At 54.8% G+C, this 14911-nt stretch overlaps 2 protein-coding genes across 2 annotated transcripts; one reads left to right on the top strand and one right to left on the bottom strand.

Annotated features, from left to right (window-relative positions):
- The first annotated feature begins 496 nt into the window (after positions 1–496).
- On the top strand, positions 497–1910 carry LOC106739788 (olfactory receptor 5V1-like). Its single transcript, XM_014605311.3, has 2 exons — positions 497–562; positions 924–1910. Exons 1-2 carry the CDS (start codon positions 497–499, stop codon positions 1908–1910), a joined length of 1053 nt encoding a protein of 350 aa, XP_014460797.3.
- Positions 1911–11521: 9611 nt separating this feature from the next.
- On the bottom strand, positions 11522–13525 carry LOC132249849 (olfactory receptor 5AR1-like). The gene is made up of 3 exons (XM_059725506.1): positions 13450–13525; positions 12874–12953; positions 11522–12508 (listed from the first exon to the last, which is right to left on the bottom strand). The coding sequence occupies exons 1-3, from the start codon at positions 13523–13525 to the stop codon at positions 11522–11524; spliced, it is 1143 nt and encodes a 380-aa protein (XP_059581489.1).
- Between the last annotated feature and the right edge of the window lie 1386 nt (positions 13526–14911).

The raw sequence follows: 14911 nt of genomic DNA on the forward strand, positions 1-14911 counted from the left end.
CCTCCCTTTATTGAAAATGGGAACCATAATGGCCTTTATCCAGTGCTCATAAAGCCCTGCCAGAGGTCCTGCAATGACCCCTGCCAATTCCCTGAGCACCCTGGGGTGGAGATCGTCTGGACCTGCTGATTTGAACACGTCCAGTCCCCTCCAGAAGTTCCCTGACTCAGTCCTCCCTGACCCTGGGCCTGCCTGTGCCTCTCCTGGGTCTGTCCGGAGTCCCGGTGGGGAGGATGACCTGGTCCCTGCTCAGAAAAATGGAGGCAAAGAATTCATTTAAGAGGTCAGCTTTACCGTCTGGTGCAACCACCAGATTGCCAGGCGTGTCCTGCAGAGGACCCACATTTCCCAGGGCCTTCTTTCTGCCCCCTATGTATTTAAAAAAGGACTTCTTGTTCTCCTTGATCCTGGTTGCTAGTCCGAGCCCTGTCTCCGCCTTGGCCTTCCTAACAGCCCCCTACCATCCTGAGCAACAGAGGTCTAGTCCTTCTTGGTGATGGCCCCTCTCTTCTATTGGGTGTACGCCTCCTTTTCAGCGTTCAGACTTTCCTGGATGCCTTTGGTGAGCCATGGGGGCTTTTGAGCACTCTTGCCCCCTTTGACTCACGTTGGGACTTTCACCCTTCGGGCTTGGAGGAACATCTCTTTAAGGACGGCCACTCTTCTTGGACTCCCAACTTCCTCCCCACCCCACCCCACCCCACCCGGACCCCAGTGCCTCCCTGACTAGTCTCCTTATCTCATTGAAATCTGCCCTCCTGCAGTCCAGGGCTCCTGCCTTGCTGCAGGGCTTGGACACCCTGCGCTGGATGGTGAATCCCAGCAGGCGATGATCACTGTCACCCAGGTGGTCGAGCACCCGCAGACCCCGCAGCAGGTCATCACCTGTGGCCTCCGCTGACTGCTGGTCTCTCTCCCCGCAGGTAGCTGCCGCTGGCCCCATGGACAGGGCGAACCAGACGCAGGTGGCAGAGTTCGTCTTCCTGGGCTTCTCCCACATCCTGCAGGGCCAGGCCTTCGTCTTCCTGGCCTTCCTCGCCATCTACCTCGTCACCCTGCTGGGGAACTGCCTGATCCTCACCCTCATCGTGCTGGATCCCCAGCTGCACAGTCCCATGTACTTCTTCCTCGGCCACCTCTCCATCCTGGACATGTGCTACTCCTCCGTCACGATGCCCAAGATCCTGGTCAACCTCCGGCACCAGCGGAAGACCATCTCCTACCGGGAGTGCATGGCACAGATTTTCTTCCTCATGACCTGTGCAGGTGCTGAGGCTTCATTGCTGACTGTCATGGCTTTTGACCGGTATGCAGCCATCTGCAGACCCCTGCACTACACCTGCATCATGAGTAAGAAAGTATGTGTCCCACTGGCCACGGCCTGCTGGCTCTGGGGCATCCTGAACTCAGCCATCCACAACTTCCTGACCACCAACGTCTCCTTCTGTGGCGCCAACCAGATCCATCACATCTTCTGCGACGTCCCTCCTCTGCTGAAGATCACCTGCAGTGACACCTACGTCAACGTAATTGCTCTTCATGCTGCCAGTGTCTTTGTGGGATTGATCCCATTTCTGCTCATTCTCATCTCATACACCTACATCCTGCTGGCCATCCTCCGCATCCACTCCAACACGGGCAGGTGCAAAGCCTTCTCCACGTGTGCTGCACACCTGGTCGTGGTCATCATGTACTTTGGGATGGCCATCCTGAATTACAACAAGCCCAGTGCTGGCTACTCCGTGGAGGTGGACACGCTGGTCTCCACGCTCTACTGCATCCTCACCCCCATGCTCAACCCCCTCATCTACAGCCTCCGCAACCAGGACGTGAGGGGCGCCCTGAGGAGGGCCCTGGGGCACCATGAGAAGGACAACACCTCCCCACATGCACAGCCAGGTGTGGACTAAGTTGAGGGCTGGGAGGAGACTCTGCCCCAGCACGACACCAAGGGCTCAGCCTCGTGCTGATTGGGAAAGTCCCTGTTTGCATTTCTGGGAAGGAGTCACAGCAAGGTAGCACTGGAAGGGGCTTGAGAGGTCATCTAGTCCCATGCCCTGCTCCAGTGCGGATCCACCCCGTCTACTCCAGCTCAAATGCACATGTCTAGTCTGCACTTAAAGACTCACAGTGAATGCACCCTCCCTCTCACTACGACCTGTTACTCCTAAGTTCCCCCCAACATCTAATCTGTCTTGTCCTGTCCCCTCTCAGCTCACAGAGCCACGGATTTCTACCCTCTTTGGAAATGAACCTTTTGTATTTGAGGCCTATTGTCCAAGCCCCCGTGCTCCCTGTTCCAGACTAAATAATTCCAGTACTTCTCACCTGTCCTCCTGTGTCTTCATTTCTAGGCCTCTCATCATTTCTTTTGCTCGCTCCATTAGCCTCTCCACATCTCTCTTAGGATGTGGTACCTGAAACTGGACGCAGGTGAGGCCTCACCTGTACTGAACGGAGGGAATGCCCTGCGTCCCAGTGGGTACGGCACTCCTGGTTATGCATTCCCCACAGCTGTTAGTGTTCTTGGCAATTAAAACAGTGTTGCCTCCTATTTGGCTGCAGTTCACTGCAACCCCCCGGCCTTTCCTGCAGCCCTGCCACCTACCATTGTGAGCCCACCTCACAGCAGTTTCATCTAAACCAGAGGTTCCCAGTCTGTGGTATGGGTACCACCAATGGTATGCAGACAACCTGTCAATGGTACGCATCAACAGATTTATTATATTTACTCTATATGACAAAAATTTGCTGGTGACACTTAAGCTTGTATCATTTTAAACCGGTGCTGCACAATCTGTCAGTATTTAGGAAGCACTGATGTAGACAGTATTTCCTTCGCTTCCCCATGAGCATGTCACTATCGATGGCCAAGTCTCAAATGCCTTGCTCAAGCCCAGGTGCATCGCATCACTGCACTCTGCCCGTGCACATAGCCCGTCACCTTGTCATGGGGGAAATCCAGCTGTTCAGGCATGACCTGCTGTTGACCAGCCCACATGAGTCATTCCTGATCACCAGGGATCCTGGTTTTCTGTGTGTAATCAGTGCATATTCTCTAATGAAAAATTCCATATTCTCTGATTAAAACCCCCCAAATCTCTGATGTTTCACCATTAAAAACAAACACCACCATTATAATTATCAGCTGAACACAACACTTTACTGATGTTTCCCATTTTAAAGCCATGTGGAGGCCTACCAGCACATCAGTCATCATAAGATAATAAATTCTCAATACCTATATATTCTACATACCCCGGTCAGCATGCACAGCTTCCCCATAGGGCTGCTCTACATGCAGCTGCAGCTGCTCGGGTGCTGCTCGACTGCCCCAGCTCCTGCTCCTCCTTCCCCACTGTGCTGCTCCGGGCAGGGGTGGAAGCTGCAGTCGAGAGGCTCCTGCCCCAGTGTGTGGATCTCCAGCTCCGAGCTGTCTCCCACCCGCTGCCCCTGGCCGGCAGCTGGAATGGGAGCCCTGTGCACTGCACTGCATTGCACTGCATGGCACCCCCCAGGACAGCTTTCACAAATGCATCCCCTGCCTCCCCATCCCCCCCAGCTCGTGCAACCCAGTGCCCTACACCCCCATTCCCTGTTGCAGGCAAGTAGGGAGCACTCCTGCTCTGAGCCACCAGCCTCACTGCATCCCACCAAAAACCAACGCTGATGGTGTCTCCGTTGAGGCACTTACATCCGGCCAGCCCAAGCCTGGGGTAACCGCTGCCACCACCCAGGCCTGGGTCTTTGTTAGGGCTCTGTTCAACCTGGGGTACACAGATCCTGTGGAGTTTGGGGGTGCTTAACCCACTGTGGTACTTTGGGGTGCTTCCTTTTAGCCTGAAGCATTCACAAGCAGCCTCCTGTGCAGGAGGAAAGTAAAATGCCATGCCCACCTTAGCCAGCCAAGCAAAAGCGAGCTAAAAAGGCTTGCCTCTCCCTTCTCAAGCACACGCACAGTGAGCCAGGCTATACCAGATAGCTTTATTGATCAGAGAGAGAGACAGCGAGAAGGGAATACACAAAAATGGAAAATTGATAGAAAACCCACTTGAGCAAATCCGAGTGGACTTGTTGGCCCTTTTGATGTGTCTAGAACACGCAATCCTAAGTTACTGGCTAAATTTCAGGTAAGTTACTCACCTGTTCATCCAGAAACTGATTGAGTCGCTCTGAAGGCCTCAGCTTGGTTCTGTGTTTCCAAAGAAGTCTCCCCCTCCAAGATGGAGGGACCCTTTAAATAACCTTCCTGATCTCATCACCAGGACCCGATGAAAATCTGGTATTTTCTGAGCACCTCTGATGCTAACCAGTCAGTTTGAAAAACGTCAGCCCTCACCTTGAGGAGTGACCAGTGCCTTGAGACCACCCCTCGGGGTCAGTGGCAGGAAGTTTAACGAAGGGACCTGGCCGAAAGGGAGAGGTGGGTTTGCAACCTCATCACGTAGTCACTCTGGGGTGTAGTATACCTTGGGCTGCAGCCCTACAACTGCTACATGCAGGGAGGTTGATTTCTCCACACCCCCACTACAGAAAGGATGTGGACACAGCGTGGCTGACAAGGGTCTGTGTCAGCTCTGAAGAGGTTAACTCTGTGGCATGCAGAAGCGTGACCTCATCCCTGAACATAGGAGTGTGTTGCACATGCACATGCATATGCACATGCATATGCACATGCTGTGGGCTCGTAGGGAAGGTGCCGGGCCCCGGGGACCGGGGGAACTCCAGGCCTCATGGCAGCCACCGGGCACACACCGTCCTGGAGCCACGTTGTGATGGGAACCTGGGCCAGTTCTGCTCGGTGTCCGTGAGATGAAAGGCGGAGCTCATCGTGAGTGACAGAAGGAAGAGCAACACTGATTGGAGGAGACGGGAACATCTGCCAGAGGCGGGGCACTGGGCTCTGGAGACTGGGCAGTGATTGGTGCGGAGTGTGAGCGTGGGCCGTAGCCCCAAGTGGGGCTGCTCCTTGCTCTGGGATTTCGCTGCCAGGGCAGATCCAGCTGTTCCTGGGCTGGACCCAGTCCTTGGGATCCTGCCTGATGACCTTTTGCTTCCTGCAGCACGAGGGGCATCCTCATGCAAGGAACGAGGGTCTGAGCCCGACTCCAGCCATGTGTCCCAGGAGAAAGCCCCAGGACATGGAGCACGTCGGGAGTGCAGCTCATGGCCCATGCATGGTGCATGCAACCTGAGAGCTGAGCATGTGGCCAGGCCGGGCCCAGAGCCTCCTGCTCCACGCTCCCTTTCTGCACCAAAGCAGCCCTCTCACCTTGGGACCCCTCATCAGGGAAGTTGGGGAACTCACGGTTGTCTGCAGTGCAGGAGGCCTAGTCATGGCTGCCCTGCATCGTGCACATGGACACTGCTCCTCTTTTCTCATTCTCTGCACAGGAAAAGTGATTCTTGCTTGCTTGCTTAAAAACCTCAGCTTTAACCCATTATTTCACTATTTAAACGTTGTTTTTCCTTCGCTAGGAATAAAACCTCACTGGGCAACTGGCCCTTTTCCCTGTCATGATGCCAGAAGGGAGAGGTCAGTGGGGGCTGATGGAGAGAAAAAGGCCACGTCCCACTGAGGCGAGGCAGGTGGGGGGCTTGCAATTTGCAGACACATTGGAGAGAGTCCAGCCAAGGGCAGCAAAAATGGTTCAGGGGCTGAGGCACAGGACTTGTGAAGACAGGCTGAGGGAACTGGGCTTATTAAGTCTGCAGAAGAGAAGACCGAGAGGGATTGAATAGCAGCCTTCAGCTCTCTGCAGGGAGCCTGGAAAGAGGATGGAGCTGGGCTGGTCTCAGTGGGGGCAGATGACAGAACAAGGAGCAATGGGCTCAAGTTGCAGCAAGGGAAGTTGAGGTTGGGTATTCGGAAAAGGCCGGGGGCGTTGTGGCCTCTCCATCCCTGGAGGCGGTGACGAGCAGGCTGGACCGACACGTGTCTGGGCTGGTTTAGTCAGGGCTCGTCCTGCCTGGGGCAGGGGGATTCATAGATTCATAGATGTTAGGGTTGGAAGGGACCTCAATAGATCATCGAGTCCAACCCCCTGCATAAGCAGGAAAGAGTGCTGGGTCTAGATGACCCCAGCTAGATACTCGTCTAACCTCCTCTTGAAGACCCCCAGGGTAGGGGAGAGCACCACCTCCCTTGGGAGCCCGCTCCAGACCTTGGCCACTCGAACTGTGAAGAAGTTCTTCCTAATGTCCAGTCTAAATCTGCTCTCTGCTAGCTTGTGGCCATTGTTTCTTGTAACCCCCGGGGGCGCCTTGGTGAATAAATCCTCACCAATTCCCTTCTGTGCCCCCGTGATGAACTTATAGGCAGCCACAAGGTCGCCTCTCAACCTTCTCTTGTGGAGGCTGAAAAGGTCCAGTTTCTCTAGTCTCTCCTCGTAGGGCTTGGTCTGCAGGCCCTTGACCATACGAGTGGCCCTTCTCTGGACCCTCTCCAGGTTATCCGCATCCTTCTTGAAGTGTGGCGCCCAGAATTGCACGCAGTACTCCAACTGCGGTCTGACCAGCGCCCGATAGAGGGGAAATATCACCTCCTTGGATCTGTTTGTCATGCATCTGCTGATGCACGATAAAGTGCCATTGGCTTTTCTGATGGCTTCGTCACACTGCCGGCTCATGTTCATCTTGGAGTCCACTAGGACTCCAAGATCCCTTTCCACCTCTGTGCCACCCAGCAGGTCATTTCCTAGGCTGTAGGTGTGCTGGACATTTTTCCTCCCTAGGTGCAGCACTTTGCATTTCTCCTTGTTGAACTGCATCCTGTTGTGTTCTGCCCACTTGTCCAACCTGTCCAGGTCTGCCTGCAGCTGTTCCCTGCCCTCCGGCGTGTCCACTTCTTCCCATAGCTTTGTGTCATCTGCAAACTTGGACAGAGTACATTTGACTCCCTCGTCCAAGTCACTGATGAAGACATTAAAGAGTATCGGTCCAAGGACCGAGCCCTGCGGGACCCCACTGCCCACACCCTTCCAGGTCGAGACCGACCCATCCACCACAACTCTTTGGGTGCGACCCTCCAGGCAATTCGCCACCCACCGGACTGTGTAGTCATCCACATCACAGCCTCTTAACTTGTTCACCAGTATGGGGTGGGATACCGTATCGAAGGCCTTCCTGAAGTCTAAGTGTACGACATCCACCCCTCCTCCTGTGTCCAGGCGTTTTGTAACCTGGTCATAGAAAGAGACTAGGTTGGTCAGGCACGATCTGCCCGCCACAAACCCGTGCTGGTTTCCCCTCAGCATAATTTGTCCTGCCGGGCTCTCACAAATGTGAGCCTTGATAATTTTTTCAAAGACTTTGCCAAGGATGGAGGTGAGACTGACCGGCCTATAGTTGCCCTGGTCCTCCTTCCTCCCGTTTTTGAAAACGGGGACCACGTTAGCCCTTTTCCAGTCCTCCGGGACTTGGCCCGTGCGCCACGAGTGTTCGAATATTCCCGCCAGTGGCTCTGCAGTGATGTCGGCCAGTGCCTTCAGCACCCTCGGATGGAGCTCATCCGGGCCTGCCGACTTAAAAGCATCCAGTTCTTCCAAGTGACTCTGCACCGTCTCAGGGTCTACGCATGGCAGTCTGGCGCCTTGCTGCTGCCTCTCTGCAACCCCAGTGAGAGACTCGTCGTGCCCCTCGCTTAGGAACACTGAGGCAAAGAACTCATTGAGGAGTTCAGCCTTGTCCCCCCCTGTCTGTCACCAATTGTTTCTGCCCATTTAGCAGCGGTCCTATTCCTCCCTGGGCCTTCCTTTTACTCCCTATATATCTAAAAAACAATTTCTTGTTGTCTTTTACTTGGGTTGCCATCCTCAGCTCCATGGTAGCTTTGGCCCGTCTAACTGCCTCCCTACAAGCACGAGCAGAGGAGGTATATTCATCTTTAGTGATCTCACCCTGTTTCCACTTTTTATGTGCTCCCCTTTTGGCTTTTAGGCTGCCCTGGATTTCTCTGGTCAGCCAGGGAAGCCTCCTGGCCCCTTTCCCTCTTTTGCCTCGCTCGGGGATCGTCTTGCTTTGTGCCTGAAGGATCGTTTCCTTAAGGCACAGCCACCCTTCTTGGGCTCCCATCCCATCGAAACTCCTACTCTGCAGTGCTTCCTTGACTAATTGCCTGAGTGCATTGAGATCAGCTTTCCTAAAGTCTAGCACTTTCACCCTACTAGTTACCTTACCCACTCGCCGTCTTATGTTGAATTCTATTATTAGGTGATCACTGTCTCCCAAATGGCTACCGATCTGGAGGTCCCCCAGATGGACTAGATGAACCTGCAAGGTCCCTGCCAGCCCTACTTGCCTTGATCTCTTGTGATCCTGAGTCATTACCTCACCTCAAAATGACCACGAGACACAAGAAATCATTAAAACTTGCCCATGAGATCCTGTGTAACATCCCTGCAGCCAGAGCCCTGCGCCAGCCCTGTCCCAGGGGTGAGCCCAGCATCCAGACAGCCCTGGCCCTGAGCACGGGGCAGGCGCAAGGAGCACAAGATGCCTGGGGAGATTGGCAGCGGCAGCCCCAGCTCCCCCGGGTGCCCGCACGTTCCCCACGTGAGCTCCATGCCCGTGCGGGAGCCCTGCCATCACCGTGCACTTGAGCTTCACACTCCAGTGAAACCCGTCTGTCCAGAAGCTTCCCCCATTGCAGTGGGGGGTCAGTCACTGCTGTGACCCCTGCACCCACTCGCTTTCTTGCTGCTCCAGCTCTGAGATGCAGAGAGGGGACCGGTGCGAGAGCGGGGCAGGCTGCCGGCACGCAGCCCGAGCGGGAGAAGAGGCGTCTGAGACTGTCTGGTTTCCGTGTGCTCGGCACGGCAGCATCCTCGGAGCCTTGGGATGGGGAGTCCATGGGCCAGGAGGATCCGACACACAGCAGAGCAGAGCAAGGGGGAGGGCAGCATGCCGCGCACAGTCAGGCAGACCGAGGGCAGCTCCCCAGGGCCGGGTGCTGCTGCCTGCCAGCACCGCAGAGCTCTCTCGGGGGAGCAGGAGGGCCCTGGGCTGCCTGGGAGCAGAGAAGTGGAAATGGTGGGGTCTGTGGCAGAAATGTCACCATCTGTGTCCTTCTCCAGAAATCTGTCTCTGCCAGCATGAGAGGCTGGTGTTGAATTCCTCAGGGAGGGGGATCACAAAAGCCTGGTGCCTCGGATGTGGATTCTCTGATCACCTGGGGTGAGGGAGGAAAAGCTCACGGGGCCCAGGTTCTTTGCACTGTCTGCAATGGGGTGGCGGGAGCCACAGCCCACATCCAGCTGGGGAGGGGGCGGGGGCTGTGGGTCGGAGTGAGGGGCAAGGGCATGGGCAGGGCACCAGCGTAACAGGGCTGCTCAGAGCCACAAAGCTGGGCGGGGGTGGACAGGTGTAGCTGGACCCATGTCCTAACAGAGGCAGCTCTGATTTTCTATGATAAATCAACAGAAACCAAATGCCAAATTATATAGGTATTTAGAATTGATTTTATTATAATGATTGAAGCACTGGTGGGCTTCCGCATGGCTTGAATATTGTAAATATACCAAAAAAACATTGTGTTCAACCGATATGTATATATATGGTGGTGTTTCATTTAAGATATTGAAACACATGGATTTTGGGTTTTTTAATTAGAGAATCTGCAATTTTTAAATGTAGAAAACGAGGATCCCTGGTGATCAGGAATGACCCGTGCGGGCTGGTGAAGAGCAGGTCATGCCCGAACACCCCCGTTTCCTCTTTGGCGAGGTGAGGGGCTCTGCGGATGGGCAGAGGGCAGTGCTGTGATGCACCTGGCCTTGGGCAGGACATTTCAGAGCTGGACATTGTGGAGAAATCCCCCCAATCTGCCTCGCTGCTGCAGACAGACTGCCCAGCCCCCTCCCTGTGTTGCCCCTGTGCCTACGTGACCCCCGTGTCACCTGCCTGCATGAGGGGCGGGGCTCTACAAATCCCAGCGGGAGGGGGAACCTGCTCCTCCCTTGTCTCAGGTTCCCGCCCCTGCAGGTCATGTGACTGGTCATCTCACCTGGGCAGCCTGATGTCTTCTGGAAGCACTGGTCAGCAGCCAATGGGGCGGCTTCTGGTGGGAACTTGGTGATGAGGTCATGACGGGTGTATTAAGGGTCCCTTGATGAGGAAGGGGGGAAACATGTTTTGGGACACAGCACACAAGCCGTACATCCTCCAGAGAAGGAGCTTGGTCAGTCCCTGGGTGTAAATGTGAGTAACTTCTCCAAGTTTTGACTTAAGATGAAGTGATCTAGAAGCGTATCAAAAGGTTACCAAGCTGCCTCTGTTTGCTCGAGGTTTCTCTGTTGATACTTCTTGACTGTACCCCTCCCCATGCCTACCCTCTCCCATCAGTAAAGCTATACGTTATGGCAAGCTTTGCTGCGCCTGCTTCAGAGGGATTAGGTAAGCCTTGTAGCCCCCTTTGCTCAGCTAAGGGAGGCTACTGTTAATGCTTCAGGCTATAAAATGCACCCAGTTATATCCTGCTGGGGGCAAAGCACCCCACGGTCTACAGGGTCTGTGTGCCCCGCGCGGCACAGAGCCCTACCGAAGACCAGACCCCGGGTGGTGGTAGCGGTTACCCCAGGCTTGAGGGTGTGCTCCATGAAGGGGGTCAGCCAGACATAGGCACACCAGGGGAGGCACTCGAAGTGGGGTTCCTGGTCAGGCCCATGATGTGGGTGGCTCAGTGCAGGAGCGTCCCCTCCTGGCCTGCCACAGACAGCGGTAGTGAGATACTCACAGAGAAGCGAAGGAAATACCATCTAAATGAAAGTGCTGTGAGGTGGGCTCACAATGGTAGGTGGCAGGGCTGCAGGAAAGGCCGGGGGGTTGCAGTGAACTGCAGTCAAATATGACTTGATACTGTGTTTTGGTTGCAAAAACCAGTAATAGCTAATGCGAATTTGTAATAGGGAGTGTTGTATGCACGTCATGGGGCGCAGGGCATTCCCTCCTTTCACTACTGCTAAGGCCTCACCTTGATCCAGTTTCAGGTGTCACATCCTAAGAGACATGTGGAGAGGCTAAAAGACAGAGCAAATGAAATGTTAATTGGGCTAGAAATGAAGACACAGGAGGACAGGTCAGAAGTACTGGGATTATCTTGTCTGGAACAGGGAGCAGGAGGGCTTTGACAATAGGCTTCAACTAAAAAAAGTAGCTGTTGCAAAGAGGGTAGAAATCACTGGCTTTGTAAGTTGAGAGGGGACAGGACAAGACACAAGGGACTGGCATTGCACCAAGGGACACAGGTTAGATGTTGCGGGGAACTGAGAAGCAACAGAAGCCAGAGACAGTGGATGCAATCACTGCGAGTCTTTAAGTACAGACTAGACATGCGTGTCCGAGCTGGAGTAGACAGGACAGATCCGCACTGGAGCAGGGCATGGGACTAGATGACCTCTCAAGCCCCTTACACCTCTACTTTGCTGTGACTCTGTCCCAGAAATGCAAACATGGACTTTCCCCATCAACATGAGGTTGAGCCCTTGGTGTCGCGCTGGGGCAGGGTCTCCTCCCAGCCATCACCTTAGTCCACACCTGGCTGTGTGCGTGGGGATGCATTGTCCTTCTCATGGTGCCTCAGGGTCCTCCTCAGGGCGCCCCTCACGTCCTGGTTGCGGAGGCTGTAGATGAGGGGGTTGAGCATGGGGGTGAGGATGCAGTACAGTGTGGAGACCAGCGTGTCCACCTCCAAGGAGTAGCCACTGCTGGGCCGGTTGTAGTTCAGGTTGGCCATCCCAAAGTAGATGGTGACCACGACCAGGTGGGAGGTGCAGGTGGAGAAGGCTTTGCGCCTGCCCGTGTTGGAGCAGATGCGGAGGATGGCCAGCAGGATGTAGAGGTACGAGATGATGATGAGCACAAATGGGCTCAGGCCCATGAAGATACTGGCCAAGTGTAACGTGATCTCATTGACGTAGGTGTCGCTGCAGGCGATCTTCAGCAGGGGAGGGACGTCGCAGAAGATGTGGTGGATCTGGTTGGCTCCACAGAAGGAGACGTCGGTGGCCAGGGAGGTGTGGATGGCCGAGTCCAGGATGCCCCAGAGCCAGGATGCCAGGGCCAACAGGATGCATATGCCCCTGCTCATGATGCGGGTGTAGTGCAAGGGTTTGCAGATGGCCACGTACCGGTCAAAGGCCATGATGGTCAGGAGTGCACACTCAGCCCCAGCACAAGTCATGAGGAAGAACATCTGTGCCATGCACTCCTGGTAGGAGATGGTCTCCCGCTGGTGCCGGAGGTTGGCCAGGATCTTGGGCAGCGTGACGGAGGAGTAGCACATGTCCAGGATGGAGAGGTGGCCGAGGAAGAAGTACATGGGGCTGTGCAGCTGGGGATCCAGCACGATGAGGGTGAGGATCAGGCAGTTCCCCAGCAGTGTGACGAGGTAGATGACAAGGAAGGCCAGGAAGACGAAGGCCTGGCCCTGCAGGACGCGGGAGAAGCCCAGGAAGACGAACTCTGTCACCTGTGTCTGGTTCGCCCCGTCCATGGGGCCAGTGGCAGCTACCTGCGGGGAGAGAGACCAGCCATGAGCGGAGGCAGAGCGCGGGGACAGGGATCCGGAGCAAGACCAGCCCACCGCCTGCCAGTGCTGCCAACTGAGCTGTGTTTATCACTACACCTAGAAACTTTCCAAGGTTATGGTTATGTTTTTAAGAGAGAAGAAAGTTGGGAACACGTGCTGCTGGATGCACATCAGAGATTTGGGGTTCACACCAAGTCATAGGCGGGTTACCCACGTGTTTAGTTTTACCAACCGTTTCTCCCCCAGGAGCAGTTGTCCGTCTTCTTGCTGTCAGTGGCCCGTGCCTTGTCCTGAAACCGGTAACGCTCCCAGCTCGGGAAATCCCCGCCTTTTGCATTCGACGTGACCTTTCGTTCCGTGCACGGCAGCACGTTCCTGACCTCAGCTTGCAGCGACCAGAGATTTCTCACGCTTTCTCTGTTCTCCTCTTTAAGAAAGTTACACACAAAGCCCTTAATTACCTGTGTGATATCAGAGCGGGTTGGCCTGGCTCCCCGCCAGTGTTGGCCCATTCGAGTCTCATTTCCAGCTGGAAGTCGTCTACCTTCCACGCCCAGCCACGTGCCCTTGCTGGCTCCGCCACGCTCAGGTTTCCTCACTGGAGAGGCACTGGTACACTACAATTAAGGCCCTTTTTGATTTTCTTTTGGATAAAGAGACTGAGCTCTTCACGCTTCAAGCCTTTATCCCTATGAGAAACTGATAGATATTCCCCGTAGTTACTAATGGACTGGAAAGGACATCGTCCTCTTCACCGGCCCGGAGTGAACCTCCCAGCTTCTGCAAATATTAATTGAATAATTCTGCTCTTTCTCTGTCATCACAAACAGTTTTCTCTTGTCGTTTATAGCTTCTAAATTAACAATCATGGCTTTCAATTCCCCACTTTCAATATGTTTCTCATTTCCAAATGCTGCTCTCACCTCCCCGCTGGGCCAGGGCAGGCTCTGAGCCAAAGCTGTCCTTGTCCTTGATTGTGGAATTACAGTAATTGGCCATGCCACAACTTTCTTCTGAAATAATTCCCAGTTTTCATTCATATTTTTGCTCTCCCAATTTTATTTCCCACCGAGTTTCACTCCTCACTCTCCTCTGCATTGGGGAAAATGGCCCTTTGGTCTCACCAGGAAGCTATCTATGACTGGTTCTCTTTTTGCCCAAATTGCACCCTGGCCATGGGCATGTGGGGTGGGCATAGGTGTCCATGAAGGTGGCAGTGGCTTGGTGGGGCTGTCTGCTGACCATCCAGGAGGACCCGTGGGTCTGACTGTGCCGTCCACTTGTGCCCTCGTGCCCACAAAATGAAAACAAAGTGTAAGATGCCCACAGCCACCATTTACTGTGAAGGGCAAATGAAAGCACTCGCGGTGGCCAAGCAGTTATTAATTCCTTGATGTAACCGGGGTGGATTATGAGATGAAAGGGCCCCTCGCAAGCAAGCCCCCAGCCAGGGGCAGCACGTGCCAGCACAGGCGTGCACGCTGGTCAGGGCCACGTGCGGCGGGCAGGAGGTCCGTGCGGGCGAGCAGAAGATTGATTCACGTCAGGCTGGGCTGCTACACGTGGTGTCCGACAATACACACTATGCACATGGACCTGCAAATTGACGTGGCATCTGGGGGGAAAGGGACTTATTACATGTCGTTCAGTGAGTTACTATGTACACGCGACAGATCAATGGCTGTAGCATATTCATTTGGGTTGATGCAAACTAAAATACATCAGAATGCGGTTTATCTTGCACTGCAACAAACACATTTAAATCACAAAAAAAAACACCCACATGTGTAAAGAATGATGCAATTAAACCACAAAATAGGGCAATTTCACCATGTGCACAAGTGCCCCCAGGCCGTGCGTGGAGCAGGGAAATGCAAAGGAAACGTAACAAGCCGCAGCTGGGGGAGAAAAAGCAAATGGACAGATGCAGCCCGGGGACGGCGGGAGGGCAAGGTGCTGCGGAGATGGGTCTGGTGGGGACCGTGCATCGCACACTCCACACGAGACGGCCACGGGTGGCTGCGGGAAGACACAAGGCAGTCTCGGGTTGCTGCAACAAGGATTTCCTCACCCTCGTTTCGGATGATTGTGTGAAATGCTGCATGCCAGCCCCCAGCCCCCTGCCCCAGGCAGGACGAGCCCTGACTGAAGCAGCCCGGACACGTGTCGGTCCAGCCTGCTCGTCACCGCCTCCAGGGATGGAGAGGTCACAACTCCCCCGGGCACCTGTCCCGGTGCTCGACCGCCCTCAGACGCAGAAACCTCCTCCTCGTCTCCAGCCTAAACCTCGCCTGTGGCAGCTGGAGGCCCTGCTCCTCGTCCTGGCCTCTGCGGCCGCAGAGACAAGCCCATCTCCACCCTCGCTGCCATCGCCCTGCACAGACG

Source organism: Alligator mississippiensis, chromosome 4 (assembly GCF_030867095.1).
Source record: "Alligator mississippiensis isolate rAllMis1 chromosome 4, rAllMis1, whole genome shotgun sequence".
NCBI classification, from domain to species: domain Eukaryota; kingdom Metazoa; phylum Chordata; order Crocodylia; family Alligatoridae; genus Alligator; species Alligator mississippiensis.